This window comes from Natator depressus, chromosome 4 (genome assembly GCF_965152275.1).
Source record: "Natator depressus isolate rNatDep1 chromosome 4, rNatDep2.hap1, whole genome shotgun sequence".
Classification (NCBI taxonomy): Eukaryota; Metazoa; Chordata; order Testudines; family Cheloniidae; genus Natator; species Natator depressus.
This window is the reverse complement of record NC_134237.1, coordinates 98,393,675-98,413,755: the sequence shown is the minus strand read 5'-3', so window position 1 is coordinate 98,413,755 and position 20,081 is coordinate 98,393,675. Positions and strand designations below refer to the sequence as shown.

Here is a 20,081-nt window from a genome sequence, read left to right as displayed (position 1 = left end):
AGCTATGGTAGCTGACCTTTTAGAAACATAACATGTACAATTCCCTGGGCTACTTCCCCCACAGCAGCCCTCACTTCCTCAAGCTCCACTTCACCCTTACCTCAGGGTCTCCTTCCTTGTCCCTGATATGGTGTGTACTACTCAGTCTCTCCAACAGCGCAACTTCCTCCCACAGCTCCTGACATGCACCCCCACCTGACTAACTGGGAGGCTTTTAACTAGTTTCAGCCAGCCCCTGATTGGCTTCAGGTGTCCCAATCAACCTAGCCTTCTCCCTGCCTTCTGGAAAGTTCTTAATTGGCCCCAAGTGTCTTAATTGACCTGGAGCAGCTGCCATTTCACTTATCCTGGTACCAGGGATTTGTTTACCCTGGAGCTAATATATCTATCTCTCACTACTTTTCTATAGCCATCTGGCCTTGCCCCGTCACAGGAAGAAAGAAAATCCAGTGTGCACAAGCAAATGAAGGCAGCCAGCTTCAAGCAAAAAAATTCACATATATTGTTAACAATTTACAGTGTTTTCTGCTTAAAGGGTTCAACAGGATAATGCACCCTACAGAAAGATATGCAAAATAAAATGCTAACTTCTTTCAATTAGTAAGAAAAAAAGATTGACCTATAAAGATGATAGGAGTTGTTATGACAGAAGCTGAAGAAAGCAAACAGAAAACACTGACTCATGAGTGAAAAACTTAAAAAAAAAAAAAAAATCAGATGTGCAAGTAGACTCGCCCCAAAGTCAGTCTAGGTTGGGCAGTCAGCACTTACACAGAGCTTCAGGTTGGCAACCCACCTAGGCAATAACACTGAGTAATATTTCTATTAGGGTGGACATTTGGTGAGCAATGTCTCCAATTATAAGTAATAAATACATTTTGACATCATTCACAAGCATCTTTGTGTTCCACTGTATCCCATATACCCCTTCTTTCTAAATTCTCAGTGTCCTTCATGCACATATAGGTTTGACACCTATATCAGCTCGCTGGGCAGGGCAAACTTCTCATGTCATCCCATTGTGACAGTTGATTTTTGATAGCCTGACACTGAATCACCACATTGCAGTGCAACATCATGACATCAAGATGCAGAGTCATCATGTTGTAACACAATGCTGTGAGGTCATGATGCAAGATTAGGTCATGATGGTGTAATGCCAGTCCTGAAAGATATTTTTTGAGACATTACAGCAGGGGTAGGCAAACTTTTTGGCCCGAGGGCCACATCTGGGTGGGGAAATTGCATGCAGGGCCATGAATGTAGGGCTGGGGTAGGGGGTTGGGGTGCAGTGTGCAGGAAGGGGCTCAGGGTGAGGGGTTAGGTCAGAGGAGGGGTGTGGGATGTACGAGGGAGCTCGGGGGGGTTGGGGTTCAGGAGGTGGTGTGGAATGCAAGAGGGGGCTCAGGGCAGGGGTGCAGGGAGGAGGCTCGGGGCAGGGGACTCAGGACAGGGAGTGGGATGCGGGAGGGTTTTGGGGTGCGGGCTCCAGCCCGGCGCAACTTACATGAAGCAGCACCAGGGTGGCAGCGGCATGCACCCAGGCCAGGGCAGGCAGCCTGCCCTGGCCCCGCGCCACTCCCGGAAGCTGCCAGCACCACATCCCTGCGGCCCCTGGGGGAAGTGGGGGCAGAGGGCTCCGCGCGCTGCCCTCACCTGTGGGTACCTCCCCCAAAACTCCCATTGGCTGGGGTTCCCCATTCCCGTCCAGTGGGAGCTGTTGGGGGTGGTGCCTGCAGGCCAGGGCAGCGCACGGAGCCCTCTGCCCGCCCCCTCACCAAAGGGACTGCAGGGACATGGTGCTGGCTGCTTCTGGGAGTGGCTCAGGGCCCGCAGCGCCACAGGGCTGGCAATTCCGCGGGCTGGATCCAAGGCCCTGATGGGCCGTATCCAGCCCACAGGCCGTAGTTTGCCCACCCCTGCATTACAGCCAAATTTTCAAAAGTGCCTCTTATTTTTGTGCACACAAAGTTGTGCAAGCACACCTGTTTGGATATGCAGTTACTAGGCACAAAATTACAAACCACTATTGAAAATTTGGTCCATTGTTATGTAGGATACAGGAGAGCTCAGGCAAAATTGGGATGGAAGCATGCTTATGAGCAATAAAGCGTAGGAATTTATCCTAGAATTATTTATTTTCTGTGTCTCTTTATCGGTTTTGGATACCCCTAAGCATAGGCGCCAACTTCCTCTCAACCCTCTCTCCACTCCCAGGCCTGCCCCCACTCCACCCCTTCCTCCAAGCCCCCACCCCTGCCCTGCCTTTTCCCTCCCTTGCTCCGCCCACACCTTCCCTCAAGGCCCCTCCCCCACCCTGCTTCTGCCCTCCCCTGCCCCACCTCTTTCCACCAAGCATGTCCCATCCCTGCTCCTCCCCCTCCCTCCCAGCGCCACCTGATGCCATAGAACAGCTGTTCCAGAGCATGCAGGAGGCACTGGGAGGGAGGGGAGGAGTTGATCAGCAGAGCCACCAGCGAGTGGGAGGTGCTGGGAAGAGGGAGGGAGCTTGGCTGCCAGTGGGTGCTAAGCACCCACTAATTTTTTTTCTGTGGGTGCTCGAGCCCTGAAGCACCCATGGAGTCAGCACCTATGTCTCTAAGATTTGCTTGCCAAAGCATGTTTACTAGTGCTAAGTGAACTGTAGCTGCAAAAGATTCATCATTTGTGTTGCAATAAATTGCCTAGAGAGATTGTGGAATCTCCATCACTGAGATTTTTAAGAGCAAGTTAGAAAAACACCTGTCAGGAACGGTCTAGAGAACACTTAGTCCTGCCATGAGTGCAGGGGACTGGACTAGATGACCTCTCAAGGTCCCTTACGATTCTACGATTTAATAATGTTGCCATTAGTAGGAAAAATTGATGATAGTCGGTTAGTTCTTCGATGCAGTCCTGTAAATTGTAAATCCTGTAAATTGTAAATTAGATGCAATCCTGTAATCCTTCTATGTAAAAAAATCCTTATTTACGAAGACTATATACAAAGTCTTTTCCCCTGAACACAGAAGCAGGAAGCAATTTCTTTGTTCAGAAATCTGTGCTCGCTTTCCCGTCAGTCCTGTGTCTCAAGGAGTTCTGTTTCTGTTCACTCTCTAGGCTATGCTATCATCTGCTTCTCTGGCTGCTTTCTGCTTCCGACCAAGAGAGACACACACCTCCACCAATCAATTCTTCAGCCTCTGCATTTTCAATCAGTCCCACAGAAACACTTCTTATTCTCCCTGAGTTTGTTCTTGTTCAGCCCTTCCCGTGCTGGTCTGTGCCTTCAGCAATGGTGTCTATTGTTTCAGCTGTCCCTGAACCCATGGGCATTTAGTTGCTCCTTCATTTAGCATGAATGAAAGGTGGCTAGTGCATCCACCAGCTTCAGCAAGATAATGTGATTGCCTAAAAACATGCTCCAACAACATTCTCTCGTCTAGCACAACAGTAATAATGTATTTCCCACGTGTTAGTAACGGGAGATTCTAAACTTCACTTTTGAGCAGAAAGGAAAGATTATTCACCAGTCACTGTAGTTCTTTTACAGTGCTGCCTCTGCATTAATACATGCTCCACCCCCATTCATGTCTTCAGCATTCTACCATCATCGGGCTCTCAGGTTTTCTTGGAAGGGACTGAGGCAGATGGGCCCCAACTACCCTTTTACAACCATTGCTCCAAGCATTCATTTCCAGCATCCCAATGAACCCTGCTTTTGAGAAAGTACCTGAAGCTACAATAAAAAGAAAGCTCATCTATGCAGGAGACAGAACTTACTCAGGGGCCAGCCCAAGACTGTGGAATAAGCTCCTCAGCAGCTAAAGACCATCACAAACCTCAGCCCCTTCTGGTGTAAGTGCAAGGTGCGTTTCTTTGACCTTGCCTTTTCTAACATAAACATATAACGTGTGAGTATATAATATATTTTATTGGACCAACTTCTGTGGGTGAAAGAGACAAGCTTTCAAGCTTACACAGAGCTCTTCTTCAGGTCTGGAAAAGGTACTCAGGTCTGGTCTAAACTACAGACCTCTATCGGTATAACAACATCACTCAGGTGTGGATTTTTCACACCCTTGAGCGACATACCTACCTAGCCCCCCGTGTACACAGCATTATGTAGCAGGAGAGCTTCTCCTGCCATCCTAGCTGCCACCTCTCAGGGAGGTGGATTAACTACACTGACAGGAGAGCACTCTCCCGTTGGCTTGGAGCATCTTCATGAAAGCACTTCAGTGGCGCAGCTGCATCGGTGCAACTACACCCACGCAGTGTTTTAAGGGTGGACTTGCCCACAGAGTGTCACAGCTAAAAACAAGGTGGAACAGATTGTTTAGCATAAGAAGTTAACACATACTAAGAAACCTTTCAAGGTGAAGTGCCCAGTTAACATCTCTGGAGTCCTAGAACAAAGAAGCGGGGGCAGGGGGAGTTAGTGGGTTACAGATTGTTGTAATAAGCCATAAATCCACTGACTTTATTAAGTCCATGATTATTAGTATCTAACAAAGTTATGAATTTAAGCTCCCAGGCTCGTCTTTTGAAGGTGTTATGCAGGTTTCCTTTGAGGATGAGGACTGAGAGGTCAGATATAGAGTGATCACTTTGAGAAGTGTTCACCCACTGGGGATATGGTGTTTTTGTCTTTTATCACTTTCTTGTGTGTGTTCATTCAAGAGCCTAGTGATTGTCTCATTTCACCCACACAGTTGTTGTTGGGGCATTTAGTGCATTGGATGAGGGACGTCACATGCTGTGATAACTGTGTTTGGGGGCGTAAGTTTTGCATCAGTTGTTACGGCGGAGTCTGGTGCTGCTTTGAGTTGGTGTGTCCTGGCCTGTGGGGAGCTTGCTTCTGATGATGAGCTTGGCAAGGTTGGGGGTTGTTTGAAGGCAGAAGGGGGGCAGGGTTGGGAAAGATTTCTTTCAGGATGTGGTCCCCATCAAATATTGATTATAATTGTTTAATGATACCCTGTATGGGTTCCAGTGTGGGGTGTTAGGTGACAACTAGATATGTGCAATTGGATCAGATTTTTTTTCCATATTGAAGCAGATTCTCTCAGGGTATTTTGGTAGCCTGTTCCATGATGCCATCTAGTTCTGAGACCAACATGGCTACAACAACACTGTGAACAATAAGACACACACTACAAAACAAAACACTGCCTACTACACACACTTTTTCACCTGGGGAGAGGATGAGAGAACAAATGTGACAGACGTTAGTCCCATTGCTCAGTGCATTAATGGAAGGTGCTCAAATACTACAGTGATGAGCACAGAATAAGAACCTGAAAAGAACAGAAAGTCAGTGGCAGCAGGTATTCACCCCACAAGAAAAAAACTGTAAAAATATAGAATTCCTGGTCAGTCGTCTTTCTTTTTTTGTCAGTAAAGAAAGAAGTTATGACTTAGAAAACACCCAAGGAGAAGCCTTTTGAGAAAGCTGACATTTTTACTTAGTCCCATTTCTGGAGATAATCACATTTTAATAAATCAGAATGCATTTACCATGCATTCAAGGCACAAAGTTTGATTCGTAAAGTAAGAAGACAATAACAATAAAATCATTTAAACATAAGATACTAGGTTTTTCTCTATCCTACTGAAATTTTGCTGGGAGATTTTATTATGAGAAAGATACCTTCTCACCTTTCATAACACATAGAGGAAAGGCACACAGCATGCTGGAAAGTTAGCCCTTGACACACTGTTCTCTCTTCTGTCCTAGCTCAAGTTCTCTGACTTCTGACTGGTCAGTTAGAGTAAAAATTTCCTTTGATGCCTGAGAAAATTCTTGAGTGACATAAGTTCATCCAGCTGCAAATTCAAATACGGTATGTTTGGAGCTGAGAATGACTGAATTAGTTAATTTATGTCTTATGCAATTCTAATATTCAGGCATCTGATGAAAACAACACAGAGTTCAATAATAAATCCTCAGAGATAAATAATGGGAAGGAGAAAGAAATAGGGAGAAAAGAAATATTTTCACTTGTAAAGAGAAAAAGATCAATGAAGCAGAGAGATGCAGGAAAGCTGAGATGGCAAGAGCTGCAAAGAAGTTTCTTGCTCAGACCAGTGTTTGGGACAGAGTTTATGTAAAGTATAAATGTATAAAATTATTCTTTCTAACATTATGCTCTTTTATTCCACTTTATAATGCACTTCACGCTTTGGGCTGTTTCACCACACGTGGTCACTTACCTCCAGCGTCTAGTGCCTGTGGCCCCAATCCAGCAAACAGTTACACATGTGCTTAACTTTACTATGATGAGTACTCATGGCAGTAAAGCATGTGCATAACTGTTTGCAGGATTGGGTCTTATAACCCATCAGCGATTGTTACCAGAACCTTCCTAAGAAGATTTGCCTGTTTCCAAGAGGGTTAACTTGACTAATCCATCAACCATATACATTTTTAGATGGTAAGGTCTTCAGTGCAGGGACTCTCTCTTACTACTGTGTTCAAACTGCATCAAGCACAATATGGTTCCATCTTGACTGAGGCCTCTAGGTGCTATTATAATACAAATTAATATGTAAATTAATTAATTTTTTTAAATTGTGCAGTAATGACTTCTTTATAATAGTATCACATGGTTGTATTGAAAGCTGATAGTAGCATAAATAAGCAAATCGCAGTAGGATATATCATCAGTTTATTTTTAAAAAAACCTGAGACCTTTGGACAGATAAAGGACTCTCTGTTCCTTTAAATTAAGGTCCTGTAATAACAAAACTTCTATCCGTTAGTTAAAATATGTAGTGAAACCACGCTTCATCACTAAATCTCCTGAAATAAATGTAGCAACCTCAGCCAGCTTCTTCCAGGCATTTGCTTGCATCTTATTAGCATTATAAAACTGAATCTATAGCAACAGATGAAAGTCATAACAGCAAGCCATCTGCTATTATAAATTCATGCATTTTTTGCTTCCAGAGCAACAAAACATTAAGGAACAAAGGAAGAGTGATATTACAATATCTAATCCAGTCCTGTCTTTTTTGTTCATTTTAGCACAGGATAGTTTGATCTCTGGTGGGTCAAAAAGTCATTGGGTGAAATCTGAGCTGTGTTGAAGTCAATGGCAAGACTCTGACTTCATAGGGGCCAGGATTTTGCCCAGAGAGTCTTATAATTATTATTATTCATTTATTATTTGCATTACAATAGCAACTAGAATCGCCATCTGCGATCAGGGCACCAATGTGCTAGGTGCTGTACAAACATATAGTAAGAGGCAGTCCCTGCCCCCAAAGAGTTTACAGTCTAAATAGAGAAGACAGTGGGAAGGGAAACAGAGAGATAAGTTGACTTGCCTACATCACAGCGCAGGTCCATGTCAGGACTGGGAATAGTACCCAGTTCTGTCCACTGCTCTACCCACTGGCCCACATTAACTCTTTAAAGATAAAAAAACAAATCTCTTAACTGAGATCTTGTTCATCTTGTTATGTAGGAGAAGCTTAAACTAATGGATAAAACTAACAGTGTGTTATACATTGATTTCCAGGTCATAGACTTATACTGGGGAATAGAAACAGAAGAGTGGGACAGTCCTGAGCTCCAGAAGACTCGTATGAAGCTGTTAGAAGATTGCTTGAAAACTTCTGCAGGTCCATGTTTTGTTGTGGGTATACAAATAATGCTTTACATTAAAACAAAAATACATTGATAGCTATCCTAGCATCTGTAGTGCAGTTAAAGGCTTTTTCCTAGACAAATGTGTTTTCTCTCTTACTTCTGAAATATTTCTTGTATACTTCTTACTGTGCATTTGAAATATCAGACCTGAGATTTCCCAGACAGTGCTGTAAATTGACAATGGATATTTGACATCAGTAAAGGAGGACTGGCCCTTCACAACCAGCCCATTTTGGGGGGTTTGGTGCCCCCACATGGAGGGCACTGTGACTGCTGGCCAGTGGCAGCACTCCTTGGTTAGGGAATTAACTCCCAGTACTTCTCCCAAGTTCTGGTATTAGCAGGCCAACAAGGGTTTGCCTATAAAAGAACAGCAGCAGGCAGAGGTTATCCTCTTCGATCCATTCTCTGCTGGTGTGCCTGGCAGGCTCAGGAAATCATAGGATGCTATTTCGATTGGAACATCAAAATGGGAGATGGCCAGTGACAGCCTGGGAAGGCTGTGGCTATCATCTTTCTCTTTCAGACACACACACGCATGCAAAACACCGATTGTTTACTGCTGCCAGGACAGGTTGCTTTTAGAAGGTACTTTAAGGTTCAATAACATTGTAGACACCTGGCAAAAAATGATAATTCCTGTGTTCATCCTCAATGGCCCTCCCATCAACTTTTGTAAAAGTGGTGTACATACTCCTGTATAATAGGAGTAGGTATTTGTTAAGGTTGTAGCTAGTATCTTACCTCAAGCTCAAGAAAAGATCTCCTGCCATAGAATCATAGAAATGTAGGTCTGGAAGGGACTTTGAGAATCATCAAGTCCAGCCCCCTGCACTTACACCATCCCTGACAAGTGTTTGTCTAACCTGTACTTAAAAATCTCCAATGATGAGAATTCCACAACCTCCCTAGGAAGCCTATTCCAGAACTTATGGTTAGAAAGGTTTTCCTAATATCTAACCTAAATCTTTTAAGCCCATTACTTGTTGCCCTACTTTCAGTGGACATGGAGAATCACTGTCTTCTTTATAACAGCCCTTAACATATTTAAAGACTATCAAGGTATCTTCTTTTCTCAAAACTAAACATGCCAAATTTATTTTAACCTTTCCTATTAGGTCAGGTTTTCTAAACCTTATATCTTTTTTTATTGCTCTTCTCTGGACTCTCTCAATATATCCACATCTTTTATAAAGTGTGGTGCCCAGAATTGAACACAGTACTCTAGCTGAGGCCTCACCAGTACTGAGTACAGCAGGGCAATTACCTCCTGTGTCTTATGTATGATATTCCTATTAATACACCCCAAAATGATATTAGCCTTTTTCACAACTACATCAAACTGTTGACTCATATTCAAATTGTGATCCACTATAACCTACAGATCCTTTTCAGCAGCACTACTTTCTATCCAGTTATTTCCCATTTTGTAGTTGTGCATTTGATTTTTTTTCCTTCCTAAGTGTAATACTTTGTACCTGGCATTACTGAATTTAATCTTGTATTAATTTCAGACGAGTTCTCTAATTTGTCAAGGTCATTTTGAATTCTAATCCTGTCCTCCAAAGTGCTTGCAATCTGCCCAGCCTGGTGTCATCTGCAAATTTTATAAGCATACTCTGCACAGCATTATCTAAGTCGTTAACAAAAATATTGACTAGTACCAGACTCAGGACTGACCTCAGCAGATACGCCCTTCAAGTTTGACAGCGAACCATTGATAACTGCTCTTTGAGTACGGTCTTTCAGCCAATTGTGCACCCATTTTATAGTAGTTTAATCTAGATGACATTTCCCTAGTTTGCTTATGAGACTGTTATGTGGAACTGTTTTTAAAGCCTTACTAAAATCAAGATATATCACATCTGCTGCTTCACGCACATCCACCAGGCCAGTAACACTGTCAAAAGAAGGAAATTGGGTTGATTTGGCATGATTTGTTCTTGACCAATCCATGATGGCTATTCGTTATAATCCTATTATCCTCTAGGTAGTTACAAATTTATTGTTTAATAATTTGTTCAAGTATTTTTCCAGGTATCAAAGTTAGGCTGCCTTGTCTATAATTCCCCAGGGTCATCTTTGTTCCCCTTGTTAGAGATAGGTACGATGTTTGCCCATCACAATATCTTCAATTCTGAATTTATGGCGCCAAGTCAAATGTTAATTTGAGCTCAGTAACTGAAAGACACTGGGAGTAGACTGCATCAGTTAAATTCTGCAAAATAGGAATCCTCTCTTTTCAGTGAAGCATATGCACTAAATGTTGCTGGCAGTGGTGTTATATTCGTTATATGGTGCAGAATAGACTTGTAAGTGTAAAGTTTTACTTCTCTTTCCCTTAGAAAAATGTGTGCCTTGCTTTAATGAGCACATAGGTAAAAGTATGGAAAAATATTTTTGGCACATCAGTATGTGGCTTATAAACTGTTTTAATCTTACATATTGATTCTGGACAAAAATTTATCATTCTTCTGCCAACTTTTTAAATAAAGTGTTCCTTTTAACGCTTTCTGGGTAGATTAAGGTAATTAATGAGGTTGGATATACAATGGCAGAGCCAGAAATCAGTATTTGAGCAATTTAGACTAAAGCATCATAGGTCAGCATTGATATCTGAAACAAGATGCATGAAGCAATTTGGGAGGCAAGTGGATTTGTTTTGTTTATGTGTGGAGTATGTATGGGCTGGGATTCTTTGTGAGTAAGGTGAGCAAGACTATTTTACTGGAGATGTATACTGCCTGGAAGGAATTTTTAGTCAGACTGTTATTTGTTGGGGTTTCTTTGTTTTGTTATTTTTTGTTAACACCTATCTAACTTCAGTGAATAATAAACACCTGGGAACATAGTCTTTATTAAGGATTCTGCACCCTGTTCTTTGGTTAGGGAATGAGAAAACACCCAGTCAACACCTGAGACACCGAGTAATCCCTCTACTCATGACATTCCACCTATTTCAAAGTAAAGTTAAATTAAAAAAATTGTTTCTTTGGAAAACACCTTCCAGCCCTTCATTTTGCAATAAAAAGGCACATTAAGTGTCACAGACCCCATAAAAAGAAATCTTAAGTAGGTCATCCGTAAAGGGCGTGTGAGTTTGTTGTCAGTGTAATGAGAGAACAATAATATCAGTTGCAGCAGCCAGCATATCCAACTTCTACAGTTAATAAGCCATGTCTTCAGCTGTATCAGAGCAGTGTTCAGGACATGTCAGCAGACGAGGACAGACACAAGGACAGATTTTAAGTGTCAGGCTGCAACTTTATTCAACTTAACCAAAGGAGGGGCGCTACCTGTCCTGTCAACCAGACTCTTGCATACGAGGCATTTTAAGTGGTTCCAGTGCAGGGTTACAAGACTCCTACTGTATAGCACATAACTCAGGGTAGACTCTCCTCAGCTTACCCCTTAGATTCAGCTCACTCATCTGAATCCTTTCACTCACAGCCATACAACCTGCGAGGGGGACAGAAGGTACTGAAATGTGGCTGGGGGAGGAACTTGGCCCGTGCATGCCACAAGGTCTCCCCCTATCCCAGAGGCGGGCAAACTATGGCCCGCAGGACCGTCCTGCCCAGCCCCTGAGGTCCCGACCGGGGAGGCTACCCCCGGCCCCTCCCCTGCTGTTCCCCCTCCCTCGCAGCCTCAGCGCGCTGAGCTGCCGGCGCGCTGGCCCACCGCTCCTGCCGGGCAGCGTGGCTGTGAGCTTCTGCCACTCTGAGCGGCGTGGTAAGGGGGCGGGGAGGGGTTGGATACGGGGCAGGGGGTCCCATCAGGGGACAGGGAGTGGTTGGATGGGGTGGAGGTTCTGGGGACGGGCAGTCAGGGGAGCGGGGGGGTTGGATAGGGGGTGGGGTCCCAGGGGACAGTCAGGGGGTGGGGGTGTGGATAGGGGTCAGGGCAGTCAGGGGACTGGAAGCAGGGGGGTTGGATAGGGTCTGGGGTCCCGGGGGGTGGTTAGGGGAAGGAGTCCTGGGAGGGGGCAGTCAGGGGACAAGAAGCGGGGGGCGGGGGTTGGATGGGTCGGGGGTTCTGAGGGGGGCAGTCAGGAGGCGGGAAGTGGGAGGGGCTGGATAGGGGGCGGCGTCCAGGCTGTTTGGGGAGGCACAGCCTTCCTTACCCGGCCCTCCATAAAGTTTTGCAACCCCGATGTGGCCCTCAGGCCAAAAAGTTTGCCCACCCCTGCCCTATTCTCTGGGTATAAAAAACCTACCATCAAAATCCCAGGTCTTTTACTCTGAGAACAATCCCTGCCTTTTAACTACACTGGAAATTGGCTGCAAGTTGCGACAAACCAACATCCTTACCAAGTACTACCATTGATTACTAAATCTTATTCCTATTTAACCTAACTGTCCCTCCCGACTGCTGCAAGGAAGGCAAAAAATCCACAATTTGGCCCCAACAAGGGACCAGTCAGCTCCCCTCCTACTCCAGCGGGCCAATGGGCAGAGTAGTAGAGGCCACCCTTGCATTCCCCCAGTGTGTGCTCTCCTCCCCACTTCTATAGGGGCTGTCCCAGTCACTGCATATCCCATAAAGTTTGCCACATGTTGAGGCAGGTGGATGGCAGTAACAGAGGAGGAGCATGCAAAATTGGTTTCTAAACCTCCTTTAAGGTGTCCTTGTCTTGGAGCTGTTCTGTGTTTTCTCAGACTCAGCAAAAGGTATATAAGACCAGGATTGCTCTGTCCGCTGACTGCTTGCAGTTGCAAGGGGCCATTCTGGCCACAAAGGATCAACATGGCAAAGAGGCACTTTGAACATGCTTCATTTTTTTGTAACTTGCCCCCTACATTGGGTTCAGGAGAGAGATGATGTAGAAGCTGCAACCCAAATATTCCCCCTACCTCTCCAATGCCAGCGAAATCTTCAGAGAGTCATTTAAGGTGGCTTTAAGTCTGATTAGTCCTGCAGGAGCCGTGCAAAATCGATTAAATGGAGCCGAGGATCCAGCCCAATATCCTTGCTCTTAAATCTACAAAACTGGTTTTAAAAAAATCCACAAATGTGCCTCTTTCACTTTCCTTGTTAGAGAAATATCTGGAGATGTGATGCTATTGTGGAATTACTACAGCAAGTTGTTAACAATAAGCAGGAATTGCTTATCGAGCAGAACCCAGGTCACTGAGAGAACACATGCAGGCCCAGAGCCTCAAAGATATTAAGAAGCTGGTTCCCACTGAAATCAATGGAAGTTCGGTGCCCAATTACCTTTGAAGATCTGTGCCTCAGTATTTTGCTCTCATTACCGGGATTTGCCAATTGCTGTGAAATTGTGTTCAGTAGAAGTCAGAAAACCTCTGAAGATTTAAAGGAAGAAAAAAAAGTTCTTAGTATAAAAACCAATTATCTTTCAAGATAAGTGTTTGCTAGTTTAAAAAAGGGACTATTTTTTGTGTTTTTTCTCAGAATAACAAACTGCTGTAGCTAGACAGAGCCAGTTACATGTGGGATAACAGCCCAGTCTCATACACACAACCTCCCTCAGTCAATGTAACTTTTTAAACAAGTATTTTGTTTCAGACACTGTATTCAGGCTTCTCCTCCCTCCTGGCCCTGTCAGTTGGTTGCTATATTCTCTCCATCTGCACACACCATTTGTGTAGCAGTTTCACTTCAGGGCCCCACCTTAGCAAAATCAGTAAAGTCTCCTACATCATGCTGATGTTTAATACAAAAGTCTCCCCTATGGGGTTTCATTTATTGTTATTAAACAAAATTTATTCAGCTGTTCACCCTGTATCCAGGCTCACCAACCAGAGTTGGCTGAAGTTATTTTTAGTCAGAAAATGGCCTTCTTTCAAAAATAAAATTTGTTCAGTTTTTATAGGGGGGAGTTGTACATCTTTTCAATATTTTTCCATTGTCATCAAAAACATTATTAAAACGCTTATCAAACTTTTCAATTACCAAACACTAGGTTTTTAGTAAATACAATTTCTATCACCATTCTGATGTTTTCAATAAAAATTCCTGCAACATTGTTTTTATAAAAGGGTTAATTTCAAACACTCTAAACAAGAACTATTTTGCAAAAACTAGGATTTTGTTTTTTTAACCTGTTCTATCCCCATGTCGTTTTGCCTCTCTAGCATGGCTTCAGAGTCCTTTCAGCCCTTCCCGAGAGTTTCATAGTGCTTTCCCCCTCACTGCAAGGGTGTTGCTTTCTCTTGTGTCAGGGGCCAAAACACAGTCCCTGCTTTATGGCTCTATTGTCCTTTCAGTCCCTGGTCTTCAGGAATTCTCCACAGCCCTCCTCTTAAGGTCTGTGAATAGTTCCAGTCTTTCTCTAGCTCCTCTCAGTGGCTTCTGATCACAGCTCCTTTCAGGTTCTTTCCCCAGGCCTTTACCAGGAAAGACCAAACAGCACCCAGGGTAAAATCTTGACATTCTTAAAATCAGTGTTAAAATCCTATTAACTTCAATAAGGCCAGGATTTCCGTCTTTGGGTCTCCCAGTGGAGAAACTCCCTGGTCCCACTCAAGTTAGCAATAGGACCTGTTTTTTTATTTCCTGCCTCTTCTACCTGCAGCCAAAGCTGTCAGCCAAATCACATAATCAGTCACTTGCTCCTTAGTCAACTGATTCCCCCCCCCCCTTGGATTTGAAAGCATCTTTTGTCCCCATTGGTTCCTTTGGTCAGGTGCCAATCAGGTTATTTGAGCTTCTTAACCCCTTACAGGTAAGGAGGAATTTTAGGCTACCCTTATGGTTATGACAAGGGGCATCACTGGGGGTGGCATGCGTATATCAGGGGTGAGGCTGCAGCACATAGCGCTGAGGAGATTCAGAGCAACTCAGGGAGGCTGCTGTTAGACCCTCGGGGCTTCTCCAGATTACACAGGCAACGCTCCAGCCCTCAGAGCAGCCAAGAACTCTGAAGGTAAAAAGGTGGCTTTAAACCCCTCTAGCCTCCCCTCACCACCCCCACTGCCACTGAGCTGTGAATTCTGAGCTGCACCGCTGAGAGGTACAGGACAAAGTCTCACCGAGTGTTGCCTATGTTACAGTCAGACAATCTGAAAAGGCGGTCTGTATAAAAATTACAACTTAGAATAAGCAACTTTTGAGCCAGTAGGAAATCTTGGCACACGCACACTACGTTCCTTTAGCTCCAGCAGTTAGTTTAAATTATCTAATCTAGCAACAGAGCTTGATAAGTATTGAGCAATAAGATGTTTGGACAACAGTGTGGAGTGGGGTACCTCTCTGTATCAGGATATTTAGACTTGGTGGTTTGCGAGATGAAAATACAGGTAAATTGTACATTCTGTGTTACTACTGAGAACAGTTTTGTAGAAGTACAATAATGCTACTAGTGGAATTGCTCAGCAGAATGGTTCAGAATCCATCAATTCTTTTTAAGCAATAAACACTATAAAAGCTCTTTATTTAGATTTACAGATATAACTCTCATGGCTTTAACACAAAATGTTTGTGGAAGATGGACAGAAGATCTGTCTACACTGTAGAAATTTGCACCAATATCATTATACCAAAGCGGATTTCTCTTAACGTAGACAGGGCCAAAGACAGAATCTCTGACTCCCTGTCCTTCAGCCCAGATATTTTCAACTGGACAAGATCCATGCCTATAAACCCAATTCCATAATTCTTGCACTTTCAATAGTTAAAGTTTTACTGGGTGATTTAAGAGCTGAAAATGAAAACACATTGTTGTACTTTATTAATGATGAACCTTTCCCCACCCTGTTATTTTCGTATTGCAAATATCAAGTTAATGGAGGTGCTTGTTACAACACAACACAGGACACCAACATCTCTCTTCATTTACATATTATAATTTATTGTAGAAGATTCCTGTAAGGTCCAGTCACTTGCAGAATATGCCCCCATCCACAAGTCCTGAAAGGCCATAATAAACATCCAGATACCCAATTTTGCCTGCAATCACAAAAGTGGAACTGAAAGCCTAAGGACTGAAGAAGTGTTTAGAATAGCTCTACAAGGAACAAACCATTAGGTAAAATCTATTGTTAAAGTGAAAAAGCTATGCTGGAGTCACTGCAAGTTACTAGAATGTAGAGAGTCCTGAGATGGGTAAGCTGAAGACACTAGGAGTAGAAAATGCAAACAGTGAGAAAGTTTTGGGGGACTAACGTTAAATTAAACAAAAAAAATCTTTGCTGTTTTGTTAGAATGCAGATAAAGAGCTGAAGTCTGAGTCGTACACCTGTCATACCGAAATGGCAGATGCTACTTTAAATGGAGAAGAGAAGATTTTTGAGGAAAGTCCTAATTTTAGATTGTTATTAAGGAACAAAAGATGAAAAGGCTAAAACTACTAACACAGTTTTCTATATGAACTTGAATGGTACAAAACAGCCTGTGACATGGAACCACTGATCTTCTGGAACCTATAGTTGCTGTGGTGCCTACAGTTCCCTGTGTGTGGCATTTGTTAGGCAAGTAGTGAGCTATGGCTTGTACTTTTCTGGAAAAACATTTTATTGTTATCTCGCTCTTAGAGCCCACCCTCACTCATTTGTCAATTTCATCCACCTCTTGCAGACTGTCTGTCTTGTAGATTGTGAGTTCTCTGGGGCAAAGACTGGTTTTGTTACTTGCCTGTACAGAGCCTAGCAAAATGGAGCCCTAGTCCTTGATTAGGGTTAGTTGTTACTGTAACACTTAAATGTCATCTCAAATCCCTAGAGAGCTGGCTTCCATCTATTTCTTCTTTTGCTAAGAAACCTGGACTTAGTCCAGTTTTCTGGATATATTTTTATGACTTTTCACTTTCTCTTTGACAAAGAAACCAGGCTTGCAGGGTAGAGATTTTACATTTTCTTGTAGCCATGGACTTGAAACATGTCCTATCATCCCCAGATGTCTCTGTGGAACGTAAAATGAAAGACACCTACTTATGCTAACATTCCTGAATATTTTATGAACTAAACAATTTTGAAACTGTTTATAACTGGCATTGCTCCTGAAGAAAGAATGGAAATCAATGGACCTGAAGAGTTAACTGGACTTGGTAGTCCTGTCAATACCTATCCCTAGAGAGATGCCCAAATCCACCATACCCACAGCACAGGATCTCAAATTCTCACCTGCTCTTTACCAAGACCAATCCTATCAATAGCTCTTCCAATGGCATTCTAGTGTGAGTATAGCTCCCACAAATCTTCCAGCTCCCATTCACTGACCCAAGGACAGCACACCAAATACATCTTTGGTACCCTCCCCTGAAATGTTCATATTCATCCCTGCTCCCTCTTATTTCTTGTACCTTCTTTGACAGTTCTTGAGTAAATGCTGGTGATGTAGTTATCAGATTGGAAACAAGCAGGTATTCATACCATGCTGTATCGCAGTACCTGACTGATTTAAATCCAGTCATTTCAACTGATGCAGGAGTTTACCAGGTTAATCATCAAGCTCCAAAAGCTAGGGTTTTTGAGTGAATGTAATGTTCATCAGTGGAAATGTGCTGGACTGACAGCACTAGAAGTGGAAGTTCTGTTACACTCACGCTACTCAGAAGAGATAGAAGCTTAGGAAACATTAGTTTAAGGTTCTCCAGGACCAATGTACCTTAACCCTTTGGGGAGCTGGCCTCTTAAATGTAGTGATAACCAAGTCAAGAAAAGTATGAGAATGTTTTTGAGTAGAAGAAATGTCTGGGGCAGATCCTATTCACCTTTTTCTATTCCACACAGAACAGGCTTAGCAGACTCACCTGATTCTACCTTATAACCACAGCTTTTTAGGAGCAGTAGTATACATGAGTAACTTGGTTAGTAAAGGGTAAAGTCCAGAAAAAGAATATCAGAGAGGAATGTGCACAATGTGGTAGTAACAGAAATGGAATTTCTCAGTCTGAGATATAACATAAATATGAATGTCAGATTCACTGACAAACAAATCTTTGATTGCAGGAATATGAAGAAATTTCCTGTGTGGGTATGGTATTGAATAACTGCCTATCATGGGGGATTGTACTTTTCTTGTAGGATCTGATACTTGCCACTGGCAGAGGTAGGACCTTGGACTAGATAGGCCATTGGTTGATCACATATAGCAATACCTTTATTCATATGGTATATTTTCATTAGCAATTTGGCAAGTGGAAAAGAACTATACATGACCTAATTCCCTTCAACTTTATACCATGAGACACAGAAAGATCGTCTCAAGGCACTTGCTGATTTGTTCTAACACACCTTACCTCTATGAGAGTTCTAATGGTATAAAAATACATATTTAAAAAATAAAACTAATTCCCTCTTCCCCCCCGCACCACTGACAACTGAACAATACTTCTTAAAGTGGTGTCAAAAAATTCAGCCACTCGAACAATGAGAATGCTGAGCATTCTTGGACTCTTACAACATTCCACACGATGCTCCTTCTGTCGGCCGTGCACATCCTCACCAGAAGCCTAGTTTAACTGTCTTGTATGGAGCATGGTAGGGCACTGACCGATTGAGTCCCACAACATGGGGCTGACAGGACAACGATCCTCGGTCTGTCAGCTGCCCGGGACTGACATAAGTAATGCAGTATCTACACTGACACTGCGTTAACGTAACTACATAGAACTAAGTGCTACGCCTCTTGCGGAGGTGGAGTTATTAAGTCAGGGTAATAGGCAACTTACATCAGCAGGAGCAACATTGTAGTGTAAATGCTTACAGAGTTAGGGTTACACCAACCTAACTCTGTAGTTTAGACCAGGCCTAACATAAAAAAGAAGCTCACAAGAAGTGGAAGGTTGGACATATGACCAGGGAAGAGTATAAAAATATTGCTCGGGCATGTAGGAATGAAATCAGGAGGGCCAAATCGCACCTGGAGCTGCAGCTAGCAAGAGATGTCAAGAGTAACAAGAAGGGTTTCTTCAGGTATGTTGGCAACAAGAAGAAAGCCAAGGAAAGTGTGGGCCCCTTACTGAATGAGGGAGGCAACCTAGTGACAGAGGATGTGGAAAAAGCTAATGTGCTCAATGCTTTTTTTGCCTCTGTCTTCACTAACAAGGACAGCTCCCAGACTGCTGCGCTGGGCATCGCAACATGGGGAGTAGGTGGCCAGCCCTCTGTGGAGAAAGAGGTGGTTAGGGACTATTTAGAAAAGCTGGACGTGCACAAGTCCATGGGGCCGGACGAGTTGCATCCGAGAGTGCTAAAGGAATTGGCGGATGTGATTGCAGAGCCATTGGCCATTATCTTTGAAAACTCATGGCGATCGGGGGAAGTCCCGGACGACTGGAAAAAGGCTAATGTAGTGCCAATCTTTAAAAAAGGGAAGAAGGAGGATCCTGGGAACTACAGGCCGGTCAGCCTCACCTCAGTCCCCGGAAAAATCATGGAGCAGGTCCTCAAGGAATCAATCCTGAAGCACTTACACAAGAGTAAAGTGATCAGGAACAGTCAGCATGGATTCACCAAGGGAAGGTCATGCCTGACTAATCTAATTGCCTTCTATGATGAGATTACTGATTCTGTGGATGAAGGGAAAGCAGTGGATGTATTGTTTCTTGACTTTAGCAAAGCTTTTGACACGGTCTCCCACAGTATTCTTGTCAGCAAGTTAAAGAAGTATGGGCTGGATGAATGTACTATAAGGTGGGTAGAAAGTTGGCTAGATTGTCGGGCTCAACGGGTAGTGATCAATGGCTCCATGTCTAGTTGGCAGCCGGTGTCAAGTGGAGTGCCCCAGGGGTCGGTCCTGGGGCCGGTTTTGTTCAATATCTTCATAAATGATCTGGAGGATGGTGTGGATTGCACTCTCAGCAAATTTGCGGATGATACTAAACTGGGAGGAGTGGTAGATACGTTGGAGGGCAGAGATAGGATACAGAGGGACCTAGACAAATTGGAGGATTGGGCCAAAAGAAACCTGATGCGGTTCAATAAGGATAAGTGCTGCACTTAGGACGGAAGAACCCAATGCACAGCTACAGACTAGGGACCGAATGGCTAGGCAGCAGTTCTGCGGAAAAGGACCTAGGGGTTACAGTGGACGAGAAGCTGGATATGAGTCAGCAGTGTGCCCTTGTTGCCAAGAAGGCCAATGGCATTTTGGGATGTATATGTAGGGGCATAGCGAGCAGATCGAGGGACGTGATCGTTCCCCTCTATTCGACATTGGTGAGGCCTCATCTGGAGTACTGTGTCCAGTTTTGGGCCCCACACTACAAGAAGGATGTGGATAAATTGGAGAGAGTCCAGCGAAGGGCAACAAAAATGATTAGGGGTCTGGAACACATGACCTATGAGGAGAGGCTGAGGGAACTGGGATTGTTTAGTCTGCAGAAGAGAAGAATGAGGGGAGATTTGATAGCTGCTTTCAACTACCTGAGAGGTGGTTCCAAAGAGGATGGTTCTAGACTATTCTCAGTGGTAGAAGATGACAGGACAAGAAGTAATGGTCTCAAGTTGCAGTGGGGGAGGTTTAGGTTGGATATTAGGAA

At 43.7% G+C, this 20,081-nt stretch overlaps 1 protein-coding gene across 5 annotated transcripts in view; it reads left to right on the top strand.

Annotated features, from left to right (window-relative positions):
- The window catches only part of NWD2 (NACHT and WD repeat domain containing 2), a 143,655-nt gene that overhangs the window by 69,439 nt on the left and 54,135 nt on the right, over positions 1 to 20,081 (top strand). The window contains exons 3-4 of one of the 5 annotated variants that reach the window (XM_074951561.1): positions 3,100 to 3,848; positions 7,506 to 7,622. The exons of 1 other annotated variant lie outside the window; for it this stretch is intronic. In XM_074951561.1, coding sequence (XP_074807662.1) covers positions 7,572 to 7,622 — 51 coding nt within the window. In that variant the 5' untranslated portion in view covers positions 3,100 to 3,848; positions 7,506 to 7,571. Of the gene's footprint in view, positions 1 to 3,099; positions 3,849 to 7,505; positions 7,623 to 19,203; positions 19,234 to 20,081 lie in introns of those variants that run through there. 3 more of the 5 variants (XM_074951559.1, XM_074951564.1, XM_074951563.1) reach the window with 3 other exon arrangements.